The sequence below is a fragment of the Cololabis saira genome, chromosome 17, assembly GCF_033807715.1.
Source record: "Cololabis saira isolate AMF1-May2022 chromosome 17, fColSai1.1, whole genome shotgun sequence".
NCBI lineage: Eukaryota > Metazoa > Chordata > Actinopteri > Beloniformes > Belonidae > Cololabis > Cololabis saira.
This window is the reverse complement of record NC_084603.1, coordinates 15869637-15885702: the sequence shown is the minus strand read 5'-3', so window position 1 is coordinate 15885702 and position 16066 is coordinate 15869637. Positions and strand designations below refer to the sequence as shown.

The window sequence follows — 16066 nt, the reverse complement described above, 5'->3', positions numbered from 1 at the left end:
CACGCCCCCGTTGACCCTCCCCACCAGTTATATTGTCTGTTTCTGCTAAGGTTCATCTCCCACGTTGACGGTCGTCATGGCGCCCTCATCCAGCGTAACTTTCTCTTCCTCATTGGTTGATTGAGCGATGTCCCCTCTAGTGGAAGGGGGTGGTATTGCAAGCCTTCACGCCCCAGAGGCTTTTCAACATGGTGCTAAAATAGCAGTTTCTTTGATTTACCCACATCCATTCGGTTGAAGTATAATTCCTACATATGGCACTTTTAAATGTTAGTGATTCATTTCTTTAGGTAGAAGAAGGTGAATAAGTGGGCTTATTCTTTTACTTTTTTGAAAAGTTTTTCTAAGTATGACATTTGAAACTTTTTTCCATGCTGCTTTTTGTTGCTGATTTACCCGGAGGATTTCTACTGGTATTTCTGGCGCTCTTAAGGCTCTGTCATGATGGGTATAAGGGCCGCCCCTCCCGAAACGCAGAACACGTGCTGTGCGGCATCATTTTCTAATTGGGGCCACATTTTTGGGACGCATTTGTACAGTAGGTCATATGCGCAATGGATGCGGATGCACTACCGTGAGGCGGAAGAGAGAGAAGAGACCTAATATGACGCAATGATTGACGGCACTCGACATCTGACCAATCAGACGGGTGCGGTGTGACTCTAATTTGTTTATTTATTTCAGTTTTTTATTCCATATTTATTTATTATTTCAGGTTAAAGTTTTTTATTTAATATTCTTTTATTTATTTCAGGTTGAATTTTTTATTTAATTATTTTTTAAATCTATTTCAGGTTCAATTTCTTTTCATTTAATATTTATTTATTTCAAGTTGAAGTTTATTTAATATTTATTTATTTCATATTGATTTTTTAAAATTTTATTTGACTCATACAGTCAAACTACCGTATCTCTACATACCGTGCGTGTTATTATTGATAAAGGTTGTCAAGTTAAGTTACATGACATGTTGTTATAGAGTCATTTTCTACCTATGATACATCTGGGATGGGGAGAGCTGTGAGGGTGCCGGCTCCAAATAACATTTAGCTTAGGGCCCCAATTCAGTCTGATGGGTATCCATGACAACGGGAGGTTTAGTCCACGTGGAAGCAGGAGTTTGGGCTTTCCAAAGACTGGCGAGCGAGCAGACAAACTCCTGAGGTTGGACAGGAGGAGAGTGGAGAGCAAACGGGACCGTTTTATTCCAGTCAGATCCCTGAAGAGTGAGGAGTGAAGAGACTTCAGACAGACCAACAGATGTGTAATCCTGCATGTTACAGTAACGCAGCACCTCTGCATCCCAATTCAAGATTATCCACATTAAAGTCATTTTAATGATGTGGGAGATGAAATGGTTAAAGCTAATAAGTGGATTAGGCAGCAATGCAAACACCCACTAATACGTATTGATCCTAACGAGATTATTCTGCGTTATTCTAATGAAACTGATTTCACGAGAACAAAGACGGGTCTTAACAATAGAAGTAGTTTATAAATGATACAGCGGCGCTTTCTGATGTGCGTGCGAAGACGCGGAGTCGTCTGCTGCTCCGGCTGATCCTTATTTACAGCTGAACAGAGGTTTCATGAACACGGGCCGCTCTCCTCCACAGTCACCGTGACATCAGCGTTACCAACGTCACGTCTGTGTGTGTGTGTGTGTGTGTGTGTGTGTGTGTGTGTGTGTGTGTGTGTGTGTGTGTGTGTGTGTGTGTGTGTGTGTGTGTGCGTGTGTGTTATCAGGGTTGCAAAGATCGCGTGTTTCTAACAATAGCAGGTTTATTAAATTTAGTGTACGTTCTTGTGCGTGTGTGTGTGTGTGTGTGTGCGTGTGCGTGCTCCTGCGTGCGCTCAGGCTGCATTATTACTAAGATTATTAAATTATGAAGCCTTCCGTGCAGTTGTCATGGCCCCGAGTGCCGTCGGAAATATGAGCTTCTATTTTCGTCTCAGGCCAAACATCCAATTTGAGGGAAGCTCACAAACAATTCATGACTCGCTCAAGAGCAGCGACGGAGGAGGAAGACGAGGTTTTCACCTCCGACGTCAGGAAGGTGGTTGGAGCTGGACCTCTTGATTGGGAGGATGATTGATAACGAGGAGGAGGATCATGATGATAATGAGAATGATGATGATGAGGAGGAGGATGATGGTGATGATGATGGTGAAGATGAGGAGGAAGAGGAGGAGGATGATGATGATAATGAGATGTGATGAAGATTATCAGAATCAGAATCAGGTTTATTAAGGCAGTTTAGAAAACTGTTTTTGACTTCGGATACACCGGCGGCGACACGATGGTATTGTGCGGGGGGGCTGATGGAGGGGAGGGGAGGGGAGGCCGAGGAAGGTGTTGAGAATGAGGGAGGTGTGGTTATCAGCAAGTGTGTGTGTGAGCGGTAAGTCCGTGAACTTCGCCCAGAGCTGCTCCTCAGCCAATGTCCTTGATGTTATCAGTCGGCTCGGTCAATTCAGAAAACAGGTCCACAGATGTTCCTGGGAGAGGGGAGGGTTAGTGGGGGCAGACTCCCTTGTTTACATTCCACCAGGGAGATTGTGACTAGAGTGATCGGCCAAACTGCCCTGTCAAGGCCAGATTATAGAATCAACAATTATATTGCAAACAGACAGACTCAGTAATTTTCCGTCTGCCTTTAGTTTCTGGTTCATCAATGGCGACTCCAAACAGACGAATTTGTGATCAATTCCCGCCAAGCCGAGCTTCCAACTTCTCCAGGGTCTTCTCCATCTTGCCAATGAGCTCAATGAGCTCAATGAGCACCGCCGCCAGCCTGCGATTCTGTTCAAGAATCGCATCCAGCTTACGGACTCTGCTCCCCCAGCGTTAAAGTCTGAGTGTTGATAGCCGTGCTTATCCCTTCAGCCACGTCCAACAGCACTGAAAGGGCCAAAACAGCTGTCGACGACTTACGCGTTTGTCGGTAGACCAGGAATCCCCCCCCCCCCCCCCTCCGATTAGGAGAAATCCTGCTATCATAAATCCAATTATGAAGCATCTTCAACGTCCTCGACAGACAGGATCGCCAAACACAACGGTTTCCAATATTTGTAGGAATCCATTGTGTATCCAGCAAAAAATGTCCCATCGGGTCAAGAGGGCTCCCTTACCCCCTGACTTCTTGTCGCAAAAATTTGGTCAATTGTGCTGAGAGACCAGTTGGGGATGATGATGGGGAGGAGGACGAGGAGGACGAGGAGGAGGAGGAGGAGGAGGAGGAGGAGGAGGAGGAGGATGAAGGTGATGATGATGGTGGTGATGATGATGATGATGATGAAGATGATGAAGGTGAGGGTGATGATGATGATGGTGATGATGATGATGATGATGAAGGTGATGATGATGATGATGATGATGATGATGATGATGATGATGATGATGATGATGATGATGATGATGATGATGAAGGTTATTTCTCTGTTACCTGCAGGAAAACGACTACCTCCAGGAATGCCTGGACGTGGTGCAGCAGGAGTTCATGATCTTCAACCGTGAGAAGTAAGAGACACTAAACGTGACTAAACCTGAACTAACATCTCAGTTTTTCTTCCTGGTTTAACCGTCGAGCCTCAAAGCAGCTTGGAGGGAGTCGTACTTCATGATTTACCCTCTAAACACACACAGTGACCAACTTTATACACACTTATTGTTGTGTGTATGTGTAAGCAACACCGCACCTCTCCTCAGATGTTACTACGGCAACAGACGCGGCTGGTCTGTTTGCTGGCGCGGCTCTCCTCCTTTTCTACTTCCTGAGACTTCTTCTTCTTCTCTGTGTTTAAATTGTCGGTGAAAACGCTCAACGTCGATCACGTGACCTGCTGCCGTGTCTGAACTGCATGCAGGAAGTAAACAAATGGAGGCAACATAAACAACAACAGACGAGCGTAGATGTCATGACCCGGTTCATTCAGCCGGGTCCAGATGATTAGAAATACATTCTGCCTCCGTTAAGTCCCCCGTTTCCCTTTGATCCTCTCTGAAGACACAAACGTCTCTTTTTAAAGCCCTTCATCCCTGGAGGAAGTAAACAAAAACATAATCTCATTACATCAGCCGTCCGTCATCCCGAGCAAGCGTGAGGTGACAGTCGAGGCGAAAACCTCCTTCCTAACGGGAGGAACTGGACTTAGGGAGGAAGGTTGAGGACAAGAAAGAGAGAGACAGACAAACGAAGGAGAGGTTAGTCAGGGGAAGAAGAGTGAAGAAATCACGTCTGCGGAACTGTAAACCAGATTTCCCTTAAAACCTAAATGTGCTTGAGGGAACGCCGTCACGCAGGGAGAGAGGAGACGGATCGGCTGCAGAGGAAAAACGGGGACGGCTCCGACTAATTTATGCGCACTACGATATAAAAGATGCATGACGGGTGCAGAATCACCCTGAACTCACCGTGGTAGGAAAGCAAGCAGCCAAGAGTCGGTCGGATTCACACGTCAGTGACGACGCTGGGCTTTTTGAAAGTGAACTAAATACTAAATACTGTCTAATATTTGCAGATGTCAATTCAATTCACTCACTCATCTCATCTCATCACTCATCTTCTCCCGCTTATCCGTTCCCGGGTTGCGGGGGGAGCAGCCTCAGCAGGGATGCCCAGACTTCCTTCACCCCAGACACTTCCTCCAGCTCTTCCGAAGGGAGTCCGAGGCGTTCCCAGGCCAGCCGAGAGACATAGTCTCTCCAGCGTGTCCTGGGTCTTCCCCGGGGTCTCCTCCCAGAGGGACATCCCTGGAACACCTCCCTAGGGAGGCGTCCAGGAGGATCCGGTACAGATGCCCAAGCCACCTCAGCTGACTCCTCTCAATGTGAAGGAGCAGCGGCTCGACTCTGAGCTCCTCCCGGGTGACTGAACTCCTCACCCTATCTCTAAGGGAGCGTCCAGCCACCCTGCGGAGGAAACTCATCTCGGCCGCTTGTATCCGCGACCTTGTCCTTTCGGTCACTACCCAAAGTTCATGACCATAGGTGAGGGTAGGTGCGTAGATTGACCGGTAAATCGAGAGCTTCGCCTTTCGACTCAGCTCCTTCTTCACCACGACGGTCCGGTACATCGACCGCATAACTGCAGACGCTGCACCGATCCGTCTGTCAATCTCACGCTCCATCGTTCCCTCACTCGTGAACAAGACCCCGAGATACTTGAACTCCTCCACCTGAGGCAGGACTTCTCCACCCACCCGGAGAAGGCACGCCACACTTTCCCGGTGGAGAACCATGGCCTCGGTCTTGGAGGTGCTGATTCTCATCCCTGCCGCGTCGCACTCGGCCTCAAACCGCCCCAGCACATGCTGAAGGTCCCGGTCCGATGAAGCCAACAGGACAACATCATCTGCAAAAAGCAGAGATGAAATCCTGTGGTTCCCAAACCGGATCCCCTCCGGCCCCTGGCTGCGCCTAGAAATCCTGTCCATAAAAATTATGAACAGGACCGGTGACAAAGGGCAGCCCTGCCGGAGTCCAACATGCACCGGTAACAAGTCTGATTTACTGCCGGCAATGCGAACCAAACTCCTGCTCCGCTCATACAGAGACCGGACAGCCCTTAATAGAGGGCCCCGGACTCCATACTCACCGAGCACCCCCCACAGAATGACACGAGGGACACGGTCAAATGCCTTCTCCAGATCCACAAAACACATGTAGACTGGTTGGGCAAACTCCCATGAACCCTCGAGCACCCAGCGGAGGGTGTAGAGCTGGTCCAGTGTTCCACGGCCGAGACGATCAATTCAATTCAGTTTTATTTTATTTATCTAGGGTTTATTACAACAGAAACCGTAGGATCTTTCCAGAGACCAGAACGTGACCCCCGAGCAATTATTACATAACCAGCAGAATATTCTCACAGTACTTCATCAGGGAGCGTCTGTCAAGGCCATAAATCACGGCGAGGGTTGTCAGAGTTCAACGCTGCACATAATTATCGACCCATTCATTATTGACCCGGACCTGCGGTGTTACTGACAGCCTGCTGGAGTCTTATTACGTCTAATTAACGGAAGTGGTGGAGGGCGTCGGTGTTGGCGGTCCGGTCCAGCTTGTTGTCCAAGTACACACCCAGATGTTTGTGTGGCGGCAGCACGTCAGTGTCAACGTAGTCGATGTTCACACTCGGATCCGCCAGCGAAAACAACCGTGTCTTAGGTCTCGGATGTGACTCAGCTCAGCGCCGTGTGGTGCTGCCGGTTCTCGTCTGCTGTGTCTCGGAGCTGAACTTCCTATTGTTTACCTCCTTTATGTACCTCAGCGACTATTACTGACATTTCAGTGACATATCTCTCCAAATAAATAAGAAAACGAAGAAGAAGGGCGTCCTGACGTCGGACTTTTATATCTTGTGTATTATGGTCAGAGACGGGTAATAACGAGTTACATTTACTCCATTACATTTACTTGAGTGAAGTCTTTGGGAAAAATGTTTGTTTTTGCATGTTTTGTCACATTTACACAGACTCAAACACACACATAGTTTCTATGAGTTCATGGGCTTGTTCTAGTTCTGCCTGGTTAAAAAAGAAAAGTACAAAGGCTTGAAATGTTGTGCTACTTGTGCTTAATTTATTTTTTATTCTGTTATTTTATTATTTATTAAAGTACTTGAATTTATTTTAAGCTTATTTTAATTTAAGCTATTTTTTTATTTTTTATTAATTTTAATTTATTTTATTATTTTATTGATTTAATTTGCCTGAAGATGATTATTTTGTACTTTTGTCTGTTTGAATGGTTGTGTTAAAAAAAATAAATCAGACGTTACTCAACGGTTACTCAGTACTTGAGTAGTTTTTTCACCAAGAACTTTTTTACTTTTACTCAAGTAATTATTTGGATGACTACTTTTTACTTCTACTTGAGTCACATTATTCTGAAGTAACAGTACTTTTACTTGAGTACAATTTTTGGCTCCTCTACCCACCTCTGATTATGGTTGTGTTTATCCGTCATTCTGTGTTATTAGGTTCTATCGTTTGTTTTGACCTCATCTTCAGCGTCCTTGACTAGAAGGCTGCAGACAAATAAGATGTATTATTATTATTATTATCTAAAGGTGGCCGGTAGATTGAATAAACCATTTCATTTCATGTCTTTGGAGCGATTTAACCTGTTTTAACATCTGTGTCTCTTCCGTGAGGTTGAAAAAGCGTCAGGAGGGTCAGCCGGAGGCCGGCGCCGACGATGGCGAGGGGGAAGCTGAGGCCGGAGCCACGGACGAGGACGCCCCCGACCCGGAACCAGAGCCAGAACCAGAGCCCGAGTCCTCCTCCAAACTGAGCATGTGCGGCTCCGTCTGCTCCTCCCCCGGTAGCTGCTAGCGCCGCGCCGCCTCCCGGCGACAGACCTCTCAGGCCGCTGCAGCGTTCGTGCCGCGCCGACAGAACGGCAGAGGAACTGCAGCAGGACCCGAAACGGCTCTCCCTCCGCGTCCCGTTGCTTTCTCTTCCCGTAGCATCCCCCCTCCTCCCCCCGATTAGGCATGAAGGAGGCCGGGCGCAGAGTCCCGCTGCTGCGTCCGTCCTCTCAGCTCTATCTTCTATGCAACGTAACATTATAGCATGACTAGTAAGGTTTCACTCACCGGTAGGTGTCGCTCCTCGGCAGGAAGCTCCACGTGCATGATGACATCATTCAGGCCCCTCCCCTTTTCTGACCACCCTCCCCCTTTCTGACCACCTCCCCCTTTCTGACCGCCTCCCCCTTTCTGACCGCCTCCCCCTTTCTGACCGCCTCTCCTTTTCTGACCGCCTCCCCCTTTCTGACCACATCCCCTTTTCTGACCACCTCCCCTTTCTGACCACATCCCCCTTTCTGACCACATCCCCTTTTCTGACCGCCTCCCCCTTTCTGACCGCCTCACCCTTTCTGACCGCCTCCCCCTTTCTGACCACCTCCCCTTACTGACCGCCTCCCCTTTTCTGACCGCCTCCCCCTTTCTGACCGCCTCCCCTTTTTTGACCGCCTCCCCCTTTCTGACCACCTCCTCCTTTCTGACCACCTCCCCTTTCTGACCGCCTCCCCCTTTCTGACCGCCTCCCCCTTTCTGACCGCCTCTCCGTCCCAGATCTGATTGGGACGACTGAATTATTCAGCACCTGAAGACGTTAAGCCGGGCATACACTGTGCGATTATCGGCTCGTTTTGAGCCGATTTTCCAGTCGTGCGACTATTTTTTGGATCGGGACGGATTTTGACCCAATCGTTGCTCGTGCCTCGTGCAGTAAACGTGGGGTAACGACGAGAGATTAACACCTCACGACGAGAGATTAACACCTCACGACGAGAGATTAACACCTCACGACGAGCTCCCGATCACAAATCGTGAGGTCGCAAGAAAATCAAGCGTATTTGAAATCCTGGTCGCTCCTCGTGAAGGCATCGCACAGTTGAAGCAGCTACGACCCGATTGGACTCATCCTTTCACAGAGAGCATGCGCAATCTCTGATGTCACGTATTATTTGTAGTTTAAGTGTTGCAAATTCACATTACAAATCACGTTTTAATAGCAGAAAAAAAGACCGCATTTCCCACGTACGGTGCGCGTCGCCGCGTAGCCTACGCCGTAGGCTATGCGTTGGTGTAACGCGGAACCATAATTCAGTCTTCAGTGTGTGCTCTGCGCTGTTCGTAACACTCTGTTGTGCTCATTTTGCTCGGACGCCGGGTCCCTCCGCCTAGACAAAACTTTTGCAGTATACGTTCATTGTTGTGTCTAAAAATGATGCACAGTGCCCACCCAATCAGAAACGGTACAGATATTTTGGGATTTTTTGTATATATATAAAAAAATGTAATTATAAAAAAATAAAGGATCCCATAACCTTTGATCAGGTGGGCAGGACGCACATTTGGGTTGGAACAGCCCACCCCTGCCCCAAAACCGGCTTCGAATTCCAGTACACAGAGGTCCGACAGGAGGATTATAATCGTATAGTGTGAGCAGACGGGTCGCATCCGAGCATCGGCTCGTACAGTGTGAGAACATAAATCGTGGGCTGTGAACTTTTGAACTCCGCGATCTAGTCGTGCAGTGTGAGATGGGGCTGAATCAAACGATTTAAAATATCGCACAGTGTATGCCCAGCTTTAGTGCTCGCGCGTTCACCCCCGCCCCCGTGCCGTGCGCCCTGATCCGGGGGTGGGGGGCGGCTGGTTTCATGTCGTGAACCTGTTTAAAGTTGTGCCTGTTGATGATAATCAGTATTCAGTAATCATATTGTAGCCATGGACGTGTCGTAGGTCAGGCTGAGAGGTCTTCAGGGTGTCAGTAACCATGACAACGATGGAGTATTATTGAGAAGAGAACGCCAAAACTCTGTTTGTCACGACCCCCCCCGCCCCCCTCCTCCTGTAGAGCTTGTACGGGGCTAAACGTGTAGCCGTGCCAGGTGGTAACACCTGAACATATGTAGCAAGATACAACCTTAAAGTCCTGCGGCCTGACTGACTAAATGTAAATAGCACACCGTGTACGTGAGTAAACTCACCACAGTTTTATGTGGGACCAAGTACACACCCAGATGTACGAGCGGCGTGGCGGCCTCACACCGCTTCATCCTGCTCCTCTTTCCAAGTGTGCAGGCACAACTTGTAGGCAAAGTATGCCAAAGCTTTTCTACCATTTGCATAACCATTTCTAAGGAACTTTTGAGTGTGTGTGGATGTGCGCGTCATTTTCTCTGTGTGACCTCGAGTCCCTTCTTTCTACAAGTCAACGTGTGTGTGATTATCAGTCAGATGTCTGTTTCAGCTGAGAAGGAAACGAGAGGAATGGCAGCACTCTCGCGTCCGTGCGGAGACGGCAGAGGCGGAGGCGGCCGTGGGAGGCTCCGCCCACGAGACGATGGAGCCGCCGATCGGATTTAACCGTCTTCGTCAAACAACTATCAGATCTTTAGGAGGTTTTGGAAAAGTCTGCACTGCAGTTGTTCAGAGGTTGGAGAAAGTTATATAAGTTAGTTTAATGAGGTTATTTAAGTTTAATTTTGTTGCAAGTTTCAAACTAGGAATACAAATGCTGGATTTATTGATTTGAGGTTTAAGATATGCGCTAGGTAAAACATAAACTTTTCCACTATTGCAAAGCTCTAATCAATAAGCGGCTACAGGCTGATCCTGCCTTCAGGCTCTTTTGCTTCTCGGTGAACTAAAGTTAAGAACTTATAAAATGAAATATCACAAAGTCAAAAAACAGCTGAGCTTCTTTTTGCTGTTTTAAAATAACATGATAAATGAAAGCTGAAGAAAACAAAAGCACAACACATTCTCCATAGTGTGCATTGTGACATTAGGAGGTTAAATCTCGGAGGTCCGTGATGCTGTCTGGAGTCAGACGTCCTCACAAGTCCAGTAAATCAGCATCGGTTGGGTTTCCGTACCGTAAAAGCCCAGAAAATATGGCAAGCCAAACGGGACAAAAAAAACATCCGCTTCCCTAAGTGGCCTATGAAAAGAAGCAATGGGGGAATAAAACAGCATTTAGTGTCAAGAACTGCGTTTTTTTTTGTTTGTATGTTTTTATTGTTGTTTTTTGTGTCTGTATATTTAATTTAATGTTTTGTCCTTTTGAATGTATGCATTAGATCGCTAACAAAACGTCAATTAATGGGGAAAAATAAAGTTTTATGCAGGAGAAATAGTGTTTTCGATTTAAAGCATAGTCATTTATCTACTCAAAATTGTTTATGAACAACACTTCATACAAATGAAGTTCACAGCTTTGAAACATGCACTTTTTTTTAATGTTCATAATGGGCCAAGATGTTACTTTTATTGTACTTCTTCACGTCTATTGTTTGTTTGTTTTTCCTGCTGTGGCTGCTGCAACCCATTAATTTCTTGATAAGAATCAATAAAGCATCTGACGTTATTTATCTAGCTGATTAATTCACATTTTATGACATTTCAATCGGCCAAAGTCGAACCAACGCTAAGTGCTGCTAGCTACGCTGTCAGCTGAGTTGACAGTTGGACCCTCTAGTGTCTTTCTAGCTTTCTTTCTGTCTTTTACTTTACAACAAGACAGTTTTTTTTTTACATTCCTTCTAATTATCAAGAAAACAACATTTTAACACATAAAAAAGGAAATGTGTTGTGTTTTTGTAAGATAACCCACCTAAGTACCGGTGATGTTTGATCCTTCTGGCTTGCCATAGCATGAAGGCTGTTACCTCCACCCAAACACTCGGATGGTAAAACTCACTCTGCTTAGACAAAAGCAGGCTTTTACAAACTTATGGAAAGTGTAACACTCCCTTCATGCACATTTAGGGCTTTAACCCTTGTACTGTCTTTGGATCAAAATGACCCAATTCTTCTATCCTTTTTTCCTCCTGCCATGCTCTCTCCTTCCTTCTTCCTTTCCTCTTTTCCTCCTTTTTTACCCTCCTTTACTCCTTTTTCTTCCTACCTCCCTTTCGTCATTTGTTCCTTTATTACCTTCTTTGCTTTTCCTTCCTTCTTTCTTTCTTTTTCTCAATTCTTTCCTTCCTTTCTCCTTTCCTTCCATCTTTTCCCCCTTCTTTCCTCCATTCCATCTTTTCTCCCTTCCTTACTCCCTTTCCCACTTCCTTCCTTCTTTCCTTCTTTTCTCCTTTCTTCCTTCTTTTCTCCTTTCTTCCTTCTTTCCTTCTTTTCTCCTTTCTCCCTTCCTTCCATCTTTTCCCCCTTCTTTCCTCCCTTCAATCTTTTCTCCCTTCCTTACTCCCTTTCCCACTTCTTTCCTTCTTTCCTTCTTTTCTCCTTTCTTCCTTCTTTCCTTCTTTCTCCCTTCCTTTCATCTTTCCTCCGTTCCATCTTTTTTCCCTTCCTTACTCCCTTTCCCACTTCCTTCCTTCCTTCCTTCCTTCCTTCCTTCCTTCCTTCCTTCCTTCCTTCCTTCCTTCCTTCCTTCCTTCCTTCCTTCCTTCCTTCCTTCCTTCCTTCCTTCCTTCCTTCCTTCTTTCCTTCTTTCCTTCATTCCTTCATTCCTTCACCCTCCCTTGACCCAAAGACAGCACAAGGGTTAACATGTCCAGACAGCTGCATGCCTGCTTCCCCTCAAAAGATAAAATAAAGTCAGCATGTCCATTAATCTGTAAAGATTAAACTGTAGAACACTGTATAGTGATCATTAACTCTGATTAATCATTAGTTGACTTCCCTTCGGGGATCAATAACGTGTTTTGAATTGAAGTTATCCATCAGCGAGTCCACGTCGGTGCTGTGGCGAGGCCGCCTTCTCCTCTGCTGAAGATTAAAAGTCGCTGCGGCGCACGGACACGAGACCGGTTCGGATCAATCAAATCGTTGCCAGAAGGGAAGCAGACGACTGTATTTCCCAAAATGTGTAACTATTTCCTGACTTTATACCGTACATCCTGGTCAGTTTCAGAGGTTTTCGTTGAAGGGATTTAAAAAAAAAAAAGAAGAAAAAAACGGCATGTTCCAATGAATTTGATTGAATTTCTTGAGTCCTGTCTCACACGTATATATTTTTTTCTGCATGCACCTTTGCCAAAGCCTGGAGCTTGAGCCTTACTGGCTGACGTGTGCATGCACGAATCTTTGGTACCTGCATACCTCAAGGCTCACCGGGTCATCCACACAGTCCAGAATCACATTGTTACTGGTTTGCACAACGATTTTATGGACAGTTTTATGAACTTTAGATGTACAAACCTGAATAATCCCAGTGTTGTATGGACGGCATGATATTCTTAGATGACATATGCAGTATCTTCTGACATCCTGTAGGTTGTGTTGATGCTTTTGTTCAAGTATAAAACCCAAGGCCCCGGTGGATGAAGGGGAATGAGACGCGCTGGTGAGATACGGCGCTCTGTCGTGGGTCAGTAGTCGCATCGTTGTCTGTAAGAAATATGCTCTTTTCAAAAACAAAAACACTCCCTTCGGGGGGTAAAACGCCGGTTATGGCGGCTGACGCAGCGGCAGCGAGGGCCCGAGGCGTAGACGGGATTATTTTCTGGTTCATAAGTGTAGCTTCTCTCTTAGTTCCCAGGTTTCTCTGCAGTTCCAGCGTTTCTTACGTGATATCAGTGATCATCCCACCTGGACAAAAGCTTGCAACCCCCCCCCCCCCAAATGTGTTCCTTTGTATTAATGTTCTGGATGCAGTTAGATGTTTTGAAGAAGATATATATGTAGAGAATTAATTAATTAAGAAAAAAAAAACTACCCACATTGTGCTTCGACCAGCGACCGCATGCCTGAGCGATGCTCTCTCCGGCCCGTCCTGGGGGTTTCTCAGAACTCACCCAGCAGCCAGCGCCACCCACGCCGCATCGTTCCCTCCCGGTGGTCCTGTTCTCCTGCTGCTGGATTTTTACTGGGAATCGACTGAAAAAGCCTTGTTTCTTGTACAAACTGAAACCGCTGTGTTCCAAAACATGCTGCTTTTATCGCTTTGATAAAGAAATAAACCTCCTTCCAGCAATTTGGTGTCTGCGTGTCACTTTTAATCACTTAAACAATAAAGAGCAGTTCATCTGTCCATCCACGCCCGCCGATAGGGGGGGACAGAACTGAAAAAAAAAGAAAAAAAAATGTATTCTCATTAAATTATGGAATCATTTTTCAAAATGTTTCAAAATATGCCTATTTGTGGAAAAATATGTAGTATTTGAGTTCCATTAAAGCTTGTTATTTGTTTTCTTCCTAATTGTTCTTGTGGTCAAGAACCCTCAACACAAAAATGGTTTGGCCGCTGATCAAAATTATCGTTATCATTTAATTCAAGCATTAGAATGGTCAAAATGTCCTGTCAGCACAAGTCCGGTGCTCAGAAAAGAAGAGAAAAGAGAAGAAGAGAAGAAGAAAATAGAGGCCTCACAGATTCTCTACACAAATATTTTAAAAAGGTGGTGACGGTGAAGCTGGAATTAATAAAGTCAGCATAGAGCAAGGTAAGAAACATTGTAGCCAACGTTTACCAACCTTGTAACTTAACCTAACTGGCTAACTCTAATGTTAACGTCCATTAGCTTGTATAAAAACCTGGAGAGCAGAGGGAGAGGAGAGGAAGAGGAGAAGGAGAGATCCGGGCGTAGGGGGGCCCATCTTAGATTATTTTGTCCGGGGCCCCCGGCAAGACTGTCAGCTAGCCTGTGTCCATCTATTCTCATTTTTATATAAGCTTTATATGTTTATTGGGTTTTTCTTTTCAAAATTTGTTTGTGCATGCATTGATATTTCTGCATCTCTATGGTAATGAGGTGGGTGTGTCAAACTGAGGTCTGAAGCAAAATTTGTCTGTGTAGAAATGGCACTGCGGAAAACTCTGGAGAGGGTGAAATGAGCCCGTTATAGGGATGGGAAAAGACTTTCTGACACCAGGCCTGCAGGCCGGTCCACCAGCAGGGCTTTTCAATCGATGCCAGAGCCCATTCAAATAGGTTCTACAAAGAGCTGGACTGCTTTGTCTCTGTCCTGGACAGTGGTGTCAAGTAACGAAGTACAAATACTTTGTTACCTTACTTAAGTAGAAATTTTGGTTATCTATACTTCACTGGAGTAATTATTATTCAGACGACTTTTTACTTTTACTCCTTACGTTTTCACGCAATTATCTGTACTTTTTACTCCTTACATTTTAAAAACAGCCTCGTTACTCTATTTCATTTCAGCCTTTTAAAAAAAAACTATCCAGTTAAATTGCTCCATCCGGATAGAGTGAATTTGGTTGTGGTTGGATGAGAAGTATAAACATAATACCATTCCGACACCCTATTGGTTTGTACGCGCCTGCTCTCTGAAACACATGTTAATGCTCAATAGTACACATATATGGTTCTTTAATATATTTGCATTATACTAAGATGCATCATTTTCAATGGCTTTTGTCCTTAATGGCTTTTTTCCCCCTTACATTACTTTTACTTTTATCCTTTAAGTAGTTTTGAAACCAGTACTTTTATACTTTTACTTGAGTAAAAAACTTGAGTTGATACTTCAACTTCTACAGGAGTTTTTTTAAACTCTAGTATCTATACTTCTACCTGAGTAATGAATGTGAATACTGAAGACACCTCTGGTCCTGGAGACTCTACCATTTATTACGTAAACCAAACCAGCAAATCCATGAAATGAGCGCAAAATCCCGCAGAACAATGATGGAAAACACATTTCGGTGTGCAGACGTTGAACCCGGCCCTCCAAATCTTTGGTTTGGCGTTTGGCATCAAGTCAATGCAATTTCCCGCCGTCGTTTGATCGAGTCACGTGTTTGCTGGGCGCTGAAAAGATTTTTTATCACATGACTAGGTCAGTAAAAATCATCCAGAATTTCCTTCATGTTTGATGGTTGTTGAGTTCATGACGGAGGAAGAGAACAAATATTTGAAGCAGAGGAGGAGGACGGTTTGTTGATGTCACCACATTAACCACGGCCCCTTTCACTCCCCCTTTCTGACCAATCACACAACAGTTCTCGGACACATCTGAAAAAAGGACTGCTATATGCGTCCCACCGACCAACCAGACAGAAACTTTACTTTAATCTGTGTTTTTATCAGCACTGTTAAAAAGTTAAAAACTCCCCATTCCGTCTTTATTTAACGATGCAGTTGGAGCACATTCAGGAATTGATATATAAATATATGGAAAATATACAATTAATTCCTTATGAGTCCATTTAATAATGCAATTTTTCAGATATTGATTTTTATTATGGTATGCATGGTTTTCCTTACACATCTCTGAGTATCAGTCTACACATGAACTGATGACACTGATAGATGATGAATCAGGAGTTAGAGTCTGACTCCAGCAGGACTGATCGACGTCTGCGTGGTTCAGGACCGGTCTCTCTGTTCTGGATCCTGCAGGATCCAGAACAGAGGACTAGTGGACGTCTGCGTGGTTCAGGACCGGTCTCTCTGTTCTGGATCCTGCAGGATGTCCACCGTTGTTTTCCCAGCGTTGTCCAACAGGGGGCGCCACTGGTCGGACTCCACGGCATCCAGCAGAGAGGCCAGCTCAGCCTCCAGCTTCCCCACCGTGCTCTCCACCTTCTGCAGAAGACAGGAGCCTTAAGTGTATTTAGTGCT

General features: G+C 45.5%; 1 protein-coding gene across 1 annotated transcript in view; it reads left to right on the top strand.

Moving 5' to 3' along the window:
* Positions 1-13448, top strand: part of LOC133463632 (serine/threonine-protein kinase 32C-like) — a 209542-nt gene extending 196094 nt beyond the window's left edge. Inside the window, 2 exon segments of the mRNA XM_061745276.1 lie at positions 3453-3520; positions 7158-13448. Of these exon segments, the coding sequence (XP_061601260.1) occupies positions 3453-3520; positions 7158-7338 (249 nt within the window). The 3' untranslated portion in view covers positions 7339-13448.
* The last annotated feature ends 2618 nt before the right edge of the window (positions 13449-16066 follow it).